Source organism: Montipora foliosa, chromosome 13 (genome assembly GCF_036669935.1).
Source record: "Montipora foliosa isolate CH-2021 chromosome 13, ASM3666993v2, whole genome shotgun sequence".
In the NCBI taxonomy this organism is placed as follows: domain Eukaryota; kingdom Metazoa; phylum Cnidaria; class Anthozoa; order Scleractinia; family Acroporidae; genus Montipora; species Montipora foliosa.
Genome location: NC_090881.1, coordinates 15,944,907 through 15,961,950, shown reverse-complemented (window position 1 = coordinate 15,961,950; position 17,044 = coordinate 15,944,907). Strand labels below are relative to the sequence as shown.

At 38.7% G+C, this 17,044-nt stretch overlaps 1 protein-coding gene across 2 annotated transcripts in view; it reads left to right on the top strand.

The window, feature by feature from the left end:
• Positions 1-6,199, top strand: part of LOC137983036 (uncharacterized) — a 23,400-nt gene extending 17,201 nt beyond the window's left edge. The window contains exons 1-4 of one of the 2 annotated variants that reach the window (XM_068830197.1): positions 45-198; positions 2,293-2,636; positions 4,240-4,380; positions 5,500-6,199. In XM_068830197.1, the coding sequence (XP_068686298.1) occupies positions 164-198; positions 2,293-2,636; positions 4,240-4,380; positions 5,500-5,984 (1,005 nt within the window). In that variant the 5' untranslated portion in view covers positions 45-163 and the 3' untranslated portion in view covers positions 5,985-6,199. Of the gene's footprint in view, positions 1-44; positions 199-2,292; positions 2,637-4,239; positions 4,381-5,499 lie in introns of those variants that run through there. The other variant, XM_068830198.1, reaches the window with a different exon arrangement.
• The last annotated feature ends 10,845 nt before the right edge of the window (positions 6,200-17,044 follow it).

Sequence of the window (17,044 nt, the reverse complement as noted above, 5' to 3'; positions counted from 1 at the left end):
GACATTGGTTCATTTATTAACTTAATGAACTCCAACTATTTACGGGAAGGAAAAAACATGTCCAAGCCAGTTGTTTTTAATACAACACTTTAACTTTTGCGGCTTCTAAGAAATGAGTGCGAATTAGAATTGACCCAGAATTGAAGCACTGGGTTCAACTCATATGAAGTTTCTGGTTCTGGAATACGCTTTCAACAGGTATCTTCTCTTCTAGGCTTGTTTCAAAATAATTTAAAATTTCAGTGAGTATATTTTTTGTTTTAACGAGGCCACCAATTGTCAAGATACGGATACCTACATTTCCTACGAGCTCTCTACTCAGAACAAGTTATATTTAAAAACAACACGCACATCAACAGATACCCTCTGAGAGCAAACGTTTTTGGGAATTTTTATGCGAGAAGGGTGCTGCTGTAAGACGATCTAAATTAAAAGGAAATAAGATTATAAAAGTTGAAATACATCGAGTGAAGGTAAAACATGCATCGGTAACCACACCGAACATAGCTTTAAATAAGAAGAGTGCTCGTGCTCTGATCTACTTAGACAAGGGATTTTCAATAACGTGCTCGCAATCACAAGACACATACCTCATTGCACCTGTCCCATTTTTGCAAAGAATCAGTAATAGTTGGCATTGCAGCTGATCCAGTGGAGTAAAGTTTTTACTCCAGCATTTCCGAGACTCAAGTCAGAGTGATCCCAAGAGTGAGTGAAGCTAAGTCGGAATGATCAAGACTTATGAAAACTATCGTTTTGCTATACGTCAGTTAAGTCATTCCAATACAACTGTCCGAGAAAACAGAAACTTATTTTTATATACGAATTTTCCCTCTTCTCAAAGTCATCGGCGTCAGTAATCTCATCAATACTCCTAGATATCAGCGCTGAATATAGAAGGACCATTGCATAGTAAGCAAAATATGAAATCGATGATTTAAGCCAGCTATAAACCAGATAATGTTGGTTCAATTTGGGCTTAATTTGAAATTGTCCAAACAATGTAAGAACCATTCATGCACTAAACAACGGCCCCTTTCCAGGTAATTCACAAAGATTCAACAGAGATTCCTAAACGAAATTCACAATTCACTTTTTGGCCTCCAAATTTGCATGAAACAAAAGCAAAGTGAGTTCTGTGAGCGTTTGTCGGGCTCTTTTTTTCGTCAGTAATTTAATTTTTTTCCAACAGCATTGAAGTGTCTTCACTTGCATGTGATTTCCACTCAGGTTTACTGTGTAGGAGCGGTCTGCACATCTCAACTGCCTTTTCGTTTTTCTTTACTGAAGCTCCCGTTATCATATCCCTTGTTTTAAATCTCTTGAAACGTTACCCAAGTTCCACAAGGAGAAATTGTTCCTCCTCGCTGAAATTTGTTTTCCTGCTTTTACTTTCGGACATGTTTCCCACACAAGTTCATTAATTTACATGCAATTTATAATGCATGCTGATGATAACACAAAAAAAAATTCGACTCGGCTCGTCTACGTTTTAATAATGCAAATTAAACCAAGTTTAGACATGGTTTACAAAAAACTCGTCAAAGTCGTGATTCAGTCTTCAACCAGGTCTAACCTAGGCTTCGTTTAAATAATCGGCCCTTTGAGATTGTCGGCCCGGGCTTCGAACCCATGGCTCCAGCGCGGTAGTTCGAGCCTTGAAGCTTATTCAGTCAGTGTGACCAACCAAGTCTCTCCCTCAATGGAAGGATTATTCTTAATTGTCAATTTCTTTCAAGTGAAGAAAGTTCATTTTGAACACCGAAAGCTTGATAGGGATCATGGGAAAAATTTTTAAATCAAGCCTCAGACTTATTAAGACTTATTCAGCAATGATTATATATATACTGTATATACTAATTAGTTTTGGGAAATAATCGGCATATTTTCTAGTCAGTTGATCTTTATTGGTTAAGTGGATAAAACAGTTCCTTCAAAGTGGACGCGCCGAGTTCAAATCCTGTCCAGGGGCTGCTTTTACTGATTTTCCCTTCTTTTCCATACCACAAGTCCTGGGACAGAGTGATCAAAATGGAGGATAATACTTCACTTAAGGCAAACTGACAATGAAGTATACTCCTTCATTTGAGGAAGAGATCGTGTTGGTGTGACGCAAAATTAAGATTTTGTTATCTGTCAGTGAACTGTGATCGGTTTTCGTTGGTTCATTGCAGTTTTCTTCATTTAAAACTAATGTACTGAACAACAAATGATCGCTTTAACTTGGGCCCATAGCCTTAAAAAGCGGTAACTATGTCAGTAAAGGCTAAATTTCACAATATTCACTTGCAGGACAATAGTTCGCAAAGTCTACATCAACAAGATGAACCCGCGATTTTGGTTCTCAGCTGTTTTTCTGATGACAAGGATTGGTCTTATTAGTGCAGCTAACCAAGTTTGTAACAACGAAAACTCTGTTGCTGGCACGTTTCTTAAAGGCCACACTTTTAAAACATTGTGGGTTAAATGTCCATTGGAATGTGTCATCATATGTGACCAGGATATCAAATGCCAAAGCTTAAATTTCATCTTTGGCGGCAACATTTGCGAGCTGAACAACAGAACGAAAGAAGCCAGGCCTGAAGACTTTTTACCCGATTCAACGCGATTCTACATGAAGCGAGCATTCAACAGAGGTATGGAGCATTAATCATTTATCTAAGGAATTTTAAGAAGCGATTCTGTTTGAAAGTAACTGGGTAAAGGGTCTATCTCAGTTTGACGTGTGGCATCTGTGGTTGGGAATGAGTTTGACTCGGATAAATTCACTCCGTTTTTGGACGCTGGGGGGAGGGAAGGTCGCGCTTTGGCTGCGCATGCGTAAAATTCCTTTGTCTCGCCTGGAGCTCATGAATCTGGGGCTCCTGTGCTCTTGGTTTGGTCTCGTAGAAGGCAGTACAAGTAGGATTCGAACTCGGTATCTCCTCATTTAAAGGCAAGTGCCATGACCAGTAAAACACGGACGACTACGCGACAGCGCAACGGGGAAATGTCCATAAAGAATTGTGTGCGTGACCGGGAACGAGTTTTTGTGTTTTCGTTGCCGTATGACTCGATAACACCAGGTGATTTGGTGACGTAATTTGGAGGACTGGGATGAGAAATTTTAACACCGTATCCCACAACCGCGCGCGGCCTTAGGTGTTGTTTTCAAACTCCCTGCAGTATTGCTATCGCCAAAACTCAACAGATCATTACGTATCTACCACATCTCCTGCTACTGAATGAACATTCAAGTAGACCTGACAAGATCTAACCTCGCCTCTGCCATGTTAAATTCAAAAATAAGGCCGCGCGCGGTTGTGGGATACGGCGTTAAAATTTTTCTCCCCAGTCCTCCGAATTACGTCACCAGATCACCAGGCATATCTTACCGCGCCGAATTATATAATTTTATAATTCGGCCGTTATTGTTCAGAAAAAGTATTAAGTATTTTTAAATACCATCGTAGAAACTTGTAAGGCATCTGTTTCCTGGTTTTGATTGGAGCCAACGCCGTAACAACAGTTTTAAACGGTGAACAGCTATTCTACGATCGCACTTAACCATATGGTTAGGTCACGGATTGTAGACATTGGACTTCGGACTTCGGACTACGGAGTTGAACTGGATATTGACCAAGATATCATAGCATAAAACACTATTCAAATACTGTAATTTTAAAGGCAATCGGTTAAAGGCAATCGGTTAAAATTCATTCGAACAAAGTGTAGGCTACCCGTAGCCTCTTCTCAAAAACGTCTAATTTGGGGACAGAGGCTAAACGGTTCTCAAGAGGAAAAGGTTCTTAAATGTTCTTTAAGGTAGGGTTGTGTATCAAAGAAAATGCATTGTTAATGTTAAAAAAAAGTTAAATGTCCTCTTAGACTACAGTTTTCCACTTATTTTACTTTTATTTATGCTAACCACAAAGACAAAAACGAAGCAAATGAGCAAAATGAAGCAGACGTTCTTCACTCTCTGTCAGTCTGGTTAATTTCTCAGTAAGTTCTTAACAATTTGGTTCATCGCCTCAGCATGAACGCTCTTATAAACGGGTTCTTATAAAAAAAAAAAAAAAAGAGAGAGAGTGTATTAAAGTGGTTTCGTGGACTTTTGCTGAGTCGAAAGCCTCTAAATCTTAGTTAAAACTGAGGATTATCAAAAGATCATCAATATTGGGTCCGTGTGGCATTTGCTACCACTCATCATTCATATTACGCTGATAGTTATAGAAGTTTTGTACATTTCGCCTGCAGTGCCATTGGGCTCAATTCAAGAGCTTCCTGCTGAATCGTGCGCTGAAATCAAAGCGAGTGAAGGATACAAAGTGGGTGACAGCAAGCACTGGTTATACTCAGATGAAAATGGTGGTCAGGCGATCCAGGCTACTTGTCAAGGTCAATGCTAGTTATGAGTACTTTTTTGGAAAAATCATGTGGCAAATCTATCGTTGAAGATCTCCTACTCAGGTTTGACGCCATGCACTCGTAAGTAACTCAACAAATGAAATAAGACAGTAATGTGCGGCAAACCTGAAGCTTTTCCGCAGGCGTCTTTAAAAACTCTTCAGTTCCTTCCTTCGAGCAGCTATGACCATCCTCATATAGAATGTCATTTGAATAAAACAAATTGTTGACTTCTTCACCGGATAATTCCCTTAACATTGAACTCTTTTGGGCTCAACATGTCTGTCATATCACAGCCCGACTGACAATATCTCTCTCTTCTCCCGACAAAAACATCTAGTTTTCAGACTAAATAATAGAACCATTTAAGGGGCAATGTAATGCTAATTTCGCTGTTTTTAGGTCAAAATCTCATATAGTACATTAGCTCACACGTACATCACTCCTGACAACCCACTACCAAGATATAAAATACATTTATGGCACAAAGAGCTATCCGTATTAATTTTTGGCGACTTTCTCAAGACACCTCCTCCAAACTTGAAAAAATTGGCCACTTTTTTCACGTTTCAATCGATTTACATCCTCTCCATCCTTGGCTGAAAAGAAGAGAGAACAGCTTCAGTGCACTTTAATGGTTATTGGTAACAAAACTACAGCATTAGTTTTTGGTCTTTACGGATGCAATGGCGTGACACTGCCCCTTTAAGATCGAATTCAAGTTGAAGTTTATTATTCACACTTACGATAAACTGAATGAAAAACAGAAAAGAAGAACATATGTCAAATGAACTTACAAGAGAGAATGCGTAGTGGCTAAAGAAGCCAAGCTTTCGAGTTGGCAACTTCCACGATGCAGCTACAAAATATTGCGATTAGAGCAGGACAGTGAGCCATAAAGAGGACAAATTTCATCTCGAATTCTCAGCTTGCAATAGAAATGCCATACACCTATTCAAGGCAGTTGTTTGTTCAAGCTGTTCCTTTGTTTAGTTGATTGTTTTCATGACAATTTTTGTTGTTAATGATGTTGCAATGGTCTAAAAAAAAATTTATAACAAAGCGAAACATAACTTTTTTTAGTAATAAAAGAATTGTTTTCATGTTCAGAGGTGTGGCAAAAAATCAACGAAGATCCGGTTTGCTTTGGAGCTCGAGATGATCAATACGGTGCCTTCAACATGACTAAAACTGGAAATGTAAAGGCCATGAAGCTCGTGCACAGAAGCGGATCCATCAAATGCAACAGCAAGGACGTTGCTTCCTACTGGAGCTGTACCAGCTTAAAGCGCTATGCAAGCAACACATTTATGACGATCATCACAAATGCCAACAAAAAAGCCCTTATGCCAACAGAGAAAGATTTGAAAATGTTCAATTTCCGAAAACATCCCTGCAACCATAAAAAGCACTTCTACGTTCTTGAAGGAATTAAGCAAGGATCATCAGAGCTTGTTCTAAGCAGCCATTCCAGTCCATTACGTTTGTTTAAGAACCAGGAATTGCAGATATGGTATGGAGAAGACTGGGCGAATTGTTCAGAGCCTGGCAACAGTGGCACTACTTGTGTTGATGTATTTGCCTGGTACATGTGACAACAAAACCTAGGTTTGCAGTAAAAGCAACGGCAGTTACTGTGGCTAACTATATTTAGATTTCCGCCATGATTACAGTTTTTTCTCGCTAGTTTATGGTTTCTCGTCAGTGTTTACCGTGTTGTGCACAGACAAACAGAACCAGCCTCACTGAATTGAACTAAGCCAGTTTGTACCATTGCTGAAATAATAAAATCATGAAGCATGAAGCACTAGTTTGGACTATTTGGATGTGTGGTTGTTTTGAGTTGTGTTGTTTACATGTCATTTCTGCGGTTAACCTTAAGTTGCATAGGGAGTAAAAGCAAGTAATTGGTTAAACTACAGAAAATCGACTCGACCGCCGTGACACAAGACCCTAAGAACGTACGTGCTGCTGCAAACATTACTTTTAACAGGGGCGGATTTAGGCGCGGGGGCTGGACCCCCTTTTCCCCCCTGTATTTAAAGAGCTTCTGTATAACCTAACCGACTTTCAAGTGGTACAGTGTGCATCAGGCGGTTTTACTTCAGAGAATGATTAGTTCAGTTTTAGAGACTTTCGTATTTCAAATGCATCTTGACTAACGTCTGTTGGAAAATGGACTGCGTGACCGTCACACTGTGAAAGTGAACTTTGTCCTTTTGCTCTCGTTGCTTGGTGAATAAGCTGCAATTACGTGATGTAAGTTTAGGATTTCAAAAACCATGTGCGAATCCACGTGTGATCTAGCGATTGTGATTTTCTTTCGAGTTGAGACATTAAAATAGTGAAGTGATTCGAGTCTGTTGGTCGTTTTAACGTGAATATTATCGGGAAAATCTCTTGTGTTAGAAGCAATTCTGAAGATTCCTGACACGTGAATTTTTCGGACAGAGGGCATGTAGGGGGGAGGTGCGCTCTCGCCGCCGCAATTTTTTCGGCCCCCTCTTTCTGCCATTTCTGCATGCGTCCCTGTTTACGTTATCACGTTATAATTTATTAATTTTGCAAATATATCTTCTACCTGGAAAACCTACTATTATGTATAACGAGCGCTGTGACTGGCTAAGAGCTACGGACCGATTACGAAATTAGCACATTAAAAATTAACACTTCATGCCCCGTCCACACGTATCCGGAGATTTTTGTATCCGCAAATTTTTTTATGCGTATACAAAAATATCTGCGTCCACACGTAGCTAGCGTATACGAATCGTATACGACCGTCCACACGTATCCAATGTGGCCCGAGTCCGATTCCCAGACAGGAGTCACATGCGGGTTGAGTTTGTTGGTTCTCTACTCTGCTCTGAGAGGTTTTTCGCCGGGTACTCCGGTTTTCCCCTCTCCTCAAAAGTCAATATCTGATTTGATTTGCGTCAATTTGAGTTCGATTTACTCCCCCAATTAGTGGCCAGCGCTATAGGACTTGTCACTTCATCATCATCACCAGGTCTTCTTGTTATAGTTATATAATTTCACAATATTTCACATATTTTTTTTCCCAGAGGGACCTTTAATATTTCAAAAAGGTTTTATTGTATGGCGTATTGGGAGCTTTATGTAAGAGTTATCGGCCTGAAGCGATGGGTTATGTGATTTAGCCCCGCTCTTCCCTTCAAACAATCAAAGCCGCACCCAGCTTTTCAGACAGTTGATTTGGGGGTTATGTAATATATTCCCCCCGAAAAGAACAAAGGAATCCGAGCTCATGTAAAAATAAAATGCCGGTAAAATCCGCTCTCAGGTTGAATCCGTTTTTGTCTAGGTTAAATTGGTCATTCTCATTTTAATTAGGTTGAATACGCACTCAGATGAATTAAAAAAACTTTTTTTGAAGACTAAATTAAGTCGAGAGAAAAATTAGGTGAGAATTAGTTTTGGTTATTATACATGGATATAAGTAAATAATGAAAAGCATTCTGTCTCACTTTAAGGTGAGGGCATCTAAGATCTGAGCTGGTCAATATCTTTAAAAGAGACTAATCAGATTTAGAGAATTAAGTTGTTTCAAAATGTTTTCACATTTTATGTTCTTTGCAATATCGTAAGTTGCAACTTGGCTGTTAGTCACAAGATCGGGAACTTCTTCGTAACTAAAAAGGCCCTGTATTTTAATTAGGTTAAATAATTACATAAAAACGATTTTAAAAAACTAAAAAAAACCAACCCCTTATTCCATCAAACTATTCTTTGATTGCACTCACGTCATAAGGAAAATGTAGCTCAAGTTTTGCATAATAATGGAGTCAAATTGCCGAAAGACTTTTTAGGTTCGCCAAATTTAAAGGGGCTATGTTACATTATTTTAGAGTGTTTCGGGAAAATCTTTAGTTAATCACGAGTTTAAGAGTCGAAAATGGTAATGTGGAATTCCTTTACTGATAAAATTATCGTTACATCACAAACAACATGATTTTGAGCAATACGACCTTTCTCCAACCAATTTGCCAGGATTACCGAAATGCAATTCGTTTCAATCTCGTGCGTTTGTCTCCATCCATGCTTTTCTTTCCTTTTGCTGGGTTTCGTATGTTGTTTAACAGTTTAAAGTGGTTATTGTAATGTTTCAGTCTACTTTTTGGGCATTTTGCGTGACATAGCCCCTTTTAAGTTTGACTCATATTCATGCAAAGCGTATATTCCAAAAAATGTCTACTTTACACACGACTTTCACTCTGTCCTCTCTTGAATGTATCAAATCATATATAAAAAACCCGTTTTTCATCATATATCACGGCGTTTGGTTGTCTCGTTCCCAGTCATTCCCTATCGCTGCGGAAGAGAGCGGTAGCGCTCGGTCTCATTCCATAGCGGCCACACCACCTCATTTCACTCCAACTTCGTGCTGACTTTTCACATAGCAACGACAGTTGTATTTGGAACTTCTAAAAGTTTAAAAACAAAGAAACTACCCACGTCCGCTCAGAGCAGTAACAGTTTCTTAAATTCCTTCAGGGCTTTTCCCTTTTGAAACTCCGCTCAACTCCCTCTTCAAAGTGAAGTCATTTTAACGGTCCTGTTTGCTCTGACACCCCGTTGGCTTGGGGGAATCACTTAACTTGTATATAATTTATTGGAATAATGTAGTAAATAACAATATTTGTCCTCATAGTGTACTTGTCATCAAACCCCCAAGTGATACAGAGAACGTGAGCTGAAATTTCACTCAAGGAAATTGTCCACAGTTTTGATAACAAGTTATTACAGGGTTTGCAGGTCAGTGCTATAGAAAAAGAGATCACTGATCTCCTTTTTCAGAGGGAGATTTTTTCAGTGGATAACAGATAACCAGGCAAATACTTTTAATTGGTTAGGGATATCTGACAAGATGACCTTAGGAATAAATATAAGAGAAGTAGTTTTAGGGATAATGAAATTAACTTTGGGTTCCACATTCGCCACGATCACCATGCTTCATTCGTATTTTATTTCACCTGTACCTATGATTTTTACCACCTCTCTCGTTCCGCGCTAGATTATTTACCGTTTACCTCATTGTTCTCAGTCACCTTTGGCCAGTTCAAGTTTCTAGAAAAACCTTAAATGACAATGACCACAACCAGGTTTTCTGAGCCCGCGAGACTGAGCACCCCCAGCAAACCATTGTTTTAACGAAAACCGCTGGTCAGCAACCTAAGTTTCTAGGGCACCTTTTTTGTTCCTGATAAACCTGCGGGTGACCATTGTTCGCTTTTGTGGGAGGGTGATGTATCAGCTCTCGTAACGTATAATGCATGTGATTGGCTCGCTTCCCAAGCCAAGAACAAAAAACTTAAAGAATTGAAACAATGACTTGGACTTAAAACAACACAGGCCGCTTACAATACGAAACAATATAGCAGGTTACGAGAGCTGCAACACGAGCGTTGTGGGAGCCGTGCCATATTTTTATTATTAGGGAGTTCAAGCAAAGACGCAGCTACGACAACGATAACGCTACAAAGCAAGAATCATATGGTTGGTGAAAAATGACGAAATTATCGTGCTGCACGTGCAGCACGAATTTTATGGCATATTCTAGCGGTACTCTGCATAACGACGACGTGACCATGCGTGACGGTGACCGTGACCCAACGTGACCATGCAACAGAGAATCTTTCATTCTCTATTTTTACTCCGAAACTGCTCGAACCAATTTATTTTTAGGATGCTTCGCCCACATTGTAGCACGCGCGTGACTGAATGAGGTGGAATAATAAAGAAAGACTTATGACAGAGCAAAGTTCTATTTTGAACTTGTTAAAGACAAATGTACAAACAAACAAGGAGATGAGAAATGGCTCTTTTCAACGACGAGACGGCTACTTGTCGTCTTTTGTGACATGAATGACGCATGAATTGACGACAAATAAAATAACAATACGAGCGTTAAATTCTCGAGCCAGAATTTCGTCATGGAAGCTTAATTACTGATAACCAAGAATTTGATGTACCCTTTAGCAACGATAACATAAGGGGAAAAAATGGACTTTATTTAATGATTGGTACATGACGACCTTCTTTGCCAGAGAGGCACGATGGGATTTCAGCATGAGCTCCCGCCAACATCATGTGAATGTACTGGAGCACCTTTCAAAATAAAGCTCGTTATTTTACAGGAATTAGCTCCCTGAAATAGCTAGAAAGTTAAAAGTTGCAGGAAGCCAAGATAGAGGTTGATTTTATTTAAAATGCAACGTCAATGGTACAATTAAAAACGGGCACAGACACGCAAAACACACCACAAACAGATGCGGGGATGGCGCAGTGATGAGAGTATTCGCCCACCAATATGACCCTGGAATCTACTATGCTTCGAGAGGTATTTTTTCCCGGATATTCCGGTTTTCCAAAGACCTCAAAAACCAACATTTGTCCCCAATTAGCGCTAGTACGACTAGACACTTAATCAAGTTCCTTTCGTTTTACTGAACTTATTCGCAAAGCACACTCCCAGAAAATGAGGTGAATTACCACAAATAAGTACAATTAAATAATGAAACAATTTTAACAGAAGTGAAAACAATAGTTTGCCGGGGGAATTTCGATGTATTGATGTGATTCAAGAAAATCTCTATCGAGGGTTTTCTTAAATTGCCGGTGCGAAAGAGATATCACAGCTGTTAGTTGAGTACTAGAGAAGGATATCAAAGAAGAAGATGAGTATGTTAAACGAAGAGACTCGGGAATACTCGGAAAAAATCCGGGTGCTTTGTTGCAGTAGTCGAGCCTTCGATGGAGACTCGGAAAACCCGAGTGCTATGTAACAGGAGTCGGCTTCCGATTACAAGTTCGGATACTCTACCGATGAGCCAAATGCGCCAGGCGAGAAAACTGGGGTCTATGACAACTGGCCGCTAAACTGTTGGTATCTAAGTGTGAAAATGGAACATATTTCACAACTCTTTCTTATTTCGAGGTATGTTCTCTCTCGGAAACTATTTGTTTGAAAATTATGGCGTTTGCCTAGATCATGTACTTTTAAGGATACGAGTCCCCAAAAGATGTCAAGTCGCATTTAACACCTCTTTAACCTATCAATAACCGAAATATCGCTGTACCGTTTTAACTTCCCACAAACTTATATAACCTCTTTTTCATTATTCCCGCCCAATGAACTACAAAGAGCCAAAGGCCTGACAGCATATTTTTAAGTTGAACATGGTTTTATTTACATCCCATGAGTCTCTCACTAACGTGTAACGTCATAGTCACACTTATAGAGGGTAGAGGGTAGAGGGTAGGGATGGGAAGACATAGGTAGAGGTAGTAAGAGCGAAATGTATGTTCTCACATTATGGTGTTATGATTCAAGCTAAAAAGAGGGGTTGGGATGGGTAATGAGGGAAATATTATGAAGGGTTTGTGTGCTTTCTCTTCCTCAAAGCGAAGAGAAAGGTCCGGGAAACGAGGTTGGAATGTAACCCTTGCTAGAAACGGGTTGGTTGAGGTGATACGTACTTAGGGAGTTTGCGTTCGAATTGGCCGGGATTGGCCCATTTATACCTAAAGCGTTTTCAAAAATCTAAAAATCATTGGGTGTTAGCCAGAGTACAATCTGTGAGTCTCACTCTCTCGGGTGAGAAGGGTTAAATTATTGGTATTTGGGGTTTAAAAAGGAATTGATTAGGGTTGGGTGGAGGGGGGGGGGGGGGGGAGATATTGTCAAAATATATTGAAATGTAATAGCACTGAGGACTATAATATGCATTGTAGATGATATGATGTAACAGTCGTTTTTAATCAGTTTAATAGTTTACATCTTTTTAATCTATATTTTTAAATTATTATTTTCTTTTGAATATCATTATAAGTAGATTGTGTGAGGTGAAATAAAAGACCTTGTCCATTTTTGGAAAATGGGGTATAGTTATCGGTGTTTGAAAAATCGGTGGATTGTTGTGCTGTTGGGTAGAAATAAATACCAATTTGCTCTAGTTTTCCTGGCGATGTCTATTGCTGTCTTCAAAGGTTTCTGAGCAGTATTGAGTGGAATTGTGATTCAGTTGTTCAGCTGAAGAAGATGAGTGTTTTTTCAAAGCGTAGGAACATTGTAGCCCGAGATTTGAGGGATTGTTTAACTGCAAAAATTATAATAATATGAGAGTGTTGGCCGAAATTGGCAAAATGGATTACGAGAAGGCTATTAAAAGAAGTACTCACGGTGAGACGTCACTAGTGGGTGTGACAAGCGAAGAACCACAATCATCGTCTGCTGTGGACGTATCTGAAAATAGAACCAATAATGGACACATTTAAGATCTCTTCCGGATAAAAATTGTGAAAGAAGTACTTACAGTTCGATGCTGGCAGTCCCCAATGATGGTATTTTTTGCGAGGGAATATCGAATTGGGGTAAACGATGGGGTGATATTACGAAACATGATCAAGTGCGATTATCCAATTCTTACGCGTAATTTAAGTTTGTAAAAGGCTGTTAATGATATACTTACCCTTGAAATAAGTAACTGCAATCTCTTATAGTTGCAAATTTCTTAGCAGCTGTATATTAAGATAATAACAAAAAACAAAAAGGTGTATCGGTGATTTGGCGAGACGGATTCGTTAAGCGGAAGGTTATTGAATAGTATACTTACAGTTTGGAGTTTGTCAGTTGCTGCAAGTTTCTTGGGAAGGTTGTAAACTGTAATGATGTGATACGGTTTTGCAGAAAGGTCCATCAATGATTTTGGGCCTAAATAAAGTAATTTTCTCAGTATTTCTAATTAGCTACAGGGTGTAATAATAGCTAGAAATGCGTTGTTTGAGGTGATATGTCTATCCTTTCGTACCTACAGATATTAGTTGCCATTCCGGATTTTACTGTTGGTGTCAGTGGTTAAATTAGCCAAGAATAGAATGAATTCATTGACTAAGGTTGGGAGAGATATATTGTCAAAGATAATTTATTAAAACTACAATGGCGTAACGACTGAAATCGGTGAGGAAGATGAAATAATGTGATAAGAGTCGTCTTTAACTCTTAAATCGGTTTAATAGTTTATCGTTTATTTTTATATTTATTAATTGTTGTAAAAGGGTTAGGGTTGAAGTACTCACTGTGTGGACGATGCTGGAGGATGTGCTAACCAGACCCACCTAGAAAATGGATGGAATAATCGGACACATTTAACGTCAGTGAGGATGCAAAGTCTCATAACTAGTACTTACAGTTTGATGTTAGCAGTTTTTCAATAACGGCATAGGATTTGAATTTCCTGTAAGGAGAGAATTTAGGTTTTTGTTAAAATAAAATTCGCTGGAAGCTAACTGTGCTCACCTTCGAAAGATACATATTCCCATCAACTGCTCTGGATCGATGCAGAAAACATATACAACAGACGCTTCAAAGAAGTGACATCCTTTGACTGGTCTGTATTCCTTCAATGGTATTAAAAACAAAGCTGTACAACCTTTGGGGGATCCACATATTTCCTCAGTTTGGTGCCCAGCATCAGTGAAAATAAGATGCGCAGCTCATCATGAAAGCCATTTTGATAACCATCCTCTGACAGAAAGAGATGATAAAAATAAACAGGAACAGGTTCTTGCCACAGAAAATTTGCAGTTTCTGTTCCTCTGTATTCTATGTGTTCTTTACTAATGTAAATGTATGGTTCAATTTTCTTTTCTAGATTTAAAATTTTTAAAACTAGCTCAATTTTGATATTGTTTTGTCTAATACTCGATATCATGATCTGAAACTAAGGTAAAATCAAAAGGTGGGGGGGGGGGTGGGGAAGAGAGATTGTCAAAATGTATTAGCACTGAAGACTGAAATATGCGGTGTAGATGAGAGGATGTAACAATGTCGCATTAATCAGTTTAAATAGTTTATTTCTTTATAGTATTTAAAATATTATTACTTTTTAAATATTCTCATGAATGGATGACGTGTGGAAGAGAGAAAGATCTTGCAAATTTTGGGAAAGTACAGTTATAAGCGTTTGAAATTTTAAAAATCGATGAATTGTTGTGCTGTTGGGTAGCAACGAATATCAATTTGTGGTAGTTTTACCGTTGATCTCTTTCGTTGTTTTTATAGTTCCCTTAGCAGTGTTGAGGGGATATGTGATGAAGGTGTTCTCAGCAGATGGGTGTTGCAGTGCTTTACCTGAAGACGACTAGTGTTCCTTTAAAGTAGCGCGAGATTTGATAGATTGTTTAATAGCAAGAATTGTAATAATATTAGAGTCGTGGCCGAAATTTAAAATGTCTATAAGAGAAGGTTATTAAAAAAGAGGTACTCACTGTGTGGACGCCTTTGTTTTACTAGTGGGTGGGACAAGTGAAGAAGTGCAATCATTGTCTCCTACGGACACAACGCATCTGAAAATGGAGCGAACAACGGAACACATTTTAAGTTTTCATGCGGTTGAAGGGTGTCACGAAAGTACTTACAGTTCAATGGTGGTAGTCCCCAATGATGGTGTTAAGAATTTACTGCTAAAACTACTGATAAGAAAAAGAAAGTTTAGTGTGAAAACTCATCATCAAGTGCCATCTCCAGCTGTTCCGATTTTCCGCTCTTTCCTTAGACATCCATTATAGGTGTGTCCTAAACATTCTATGATGTTTTTCATCCAGGTAATTCTTGGTCTCCCCTGTTCTCTCTTGCCTTCAATTTTGCCTTCCAGTAACAATTTTTGGATCGACTTCGCTCTTATTACTTGTCCAAAATACTGGGATTTTTTATTCTTTATCGTTGATAACAATGAACTTGTTGTATTTGCTATCTAGAACTTCTTCATTGGTTTTATTTTCCGTCCATGATTACTTTTATCATTTTTCTATACGCCCACATCCCAAAAGCCTCAGTGTGAAAATTATATAGATTAATTAACCCTTTCAGCCCCGAGAGTGCCAAATGGCACTTATAGATTTTACTCGTCAATGGGGAACCCCTCGGGGCTTAAAGGGTTAAGCTAACAGCGTCAAAAAACTATGTCCCCGTTTAACCCTTTCTGCCCCGAGAGTGCCAAATGGCACTTATAGATTTTACTCTGTCTAACGCCAGACGATTTTACTAGTCCATGAGGAACCCCTCGGGGCTTAAAGGGTTAAGGCTAGTGAAAGCGAAAAATGTACTTACGGTTTCTATGGCAATTACTTACGTTTGATACGTAGATTGGTTTTGGAGTGAATGCGGCTAAAAAGATGAAAATAGACAAGGCTTACATCATAAAACATGATAAAGAACTATTATGGAATTATGCGAGTACTTTAAAAGAAGGTAAAAGTTGTTAACGACATACGCTTGGAGATCTTTAACTGAAACGTCTTGTTTTGTTGCAACTTTTCTTGGAAGCTGTAAAATATGATAATATAGCTATAAAAAAAAGTGTATTTTTAAAGAGTTCAGTTTCGAATACGGATTCAAGTATTGTTATTAGTGGTTCAAAAGAATTGGCCAAGAACGGAATGTTATTAAATGACTGTGGTTGGGATAGAGATCATCTGAAAAGAATATCAAAATGTAATAGACGAGAGAAACAGCCAGTGAAGATAGAAGGATTTGAAATGTTATTCAGTTGTTGTTGTTTCTTTTTTTTTAATATTTATGGTTTATTAACTCATTTTCGCGTTATTATTTTACATGTTTTTAAATTTTATCTTTAGTGGATGGCATGCGGAATAGAGGAAAAAAAGAGAAAGAAGAGGGGCATTTTTGAAATTTTTGTAATGTTGAACTTATGGAGTAAAATTCCGAAAAATGGGCTGTTCAGTGTCCTTTCATTTAATTGTTGTCCCATAGAAGTATAAAGGGACCCTTGATAAGGATGTTGTGAGCCGATGTGCATCTGTAGTTACAGGTGAAGGAAACGAGCAGTTTTTGAAAGCACAGGAAAATGCGGTTAAGTCATGTTATGGTTTGGGATGAGGTGCATGTGAAAGCGTCTCGTTATGGTAGGGGTTGTCTTAAATGGGTACGATAAGGATTTATGCGAACGCCGTGTCCAGAGGGGGTCGTCAATTAAACGACTGTCGAAGAAGAAACGAAAGCTGAAAGCCTTTGTCTTTTATAAAAATCGGAAAAATACACCAGTATCATCTAAACTTCAACGCTGTGTTAAATTTAAATCGAAGCGGCATCAAAGAAGATTTAAAGAGATGCAGAAAGTTAAAAAATATTATTCTTTGTTTATATGTGTTTGCCTTCGTCACTTTTCAGGAGTGATAACCATAGAGTTAATTATTACAAGTTTAAACTAAGTTTCAAGATAGAGAAGAACCCTGGTCCCATTGTGGATCCCAGTAAAACTATTCATGTGCTGAACAGTTTTAAGTCACAAACCGATGCTTTGCCTTCTACTTAAGCAATAGAGGACGTTTTCCGTGTTTCCATAACCTCATCTAAACACGAGGGGAAGTTGGGAGAATTCGAGAGAGTCATCCAAACCCCAGACGTAGTCGAGGGTTTGCATAACTGTCGAGAATTCTCCCAACTTCCCCGAGCACTATATTCACTATATTCTCACAACTTCCCACGGCACTATATTCAATGTGTTACTCTCTCATCAAGCCCTGTAGTTACTGGGATTGTAATACATAAGCTGCTATTGTGAACATTAGGACTAAAGTCTAACAAGACGTGTGGAAACAGGCATCTTACAAT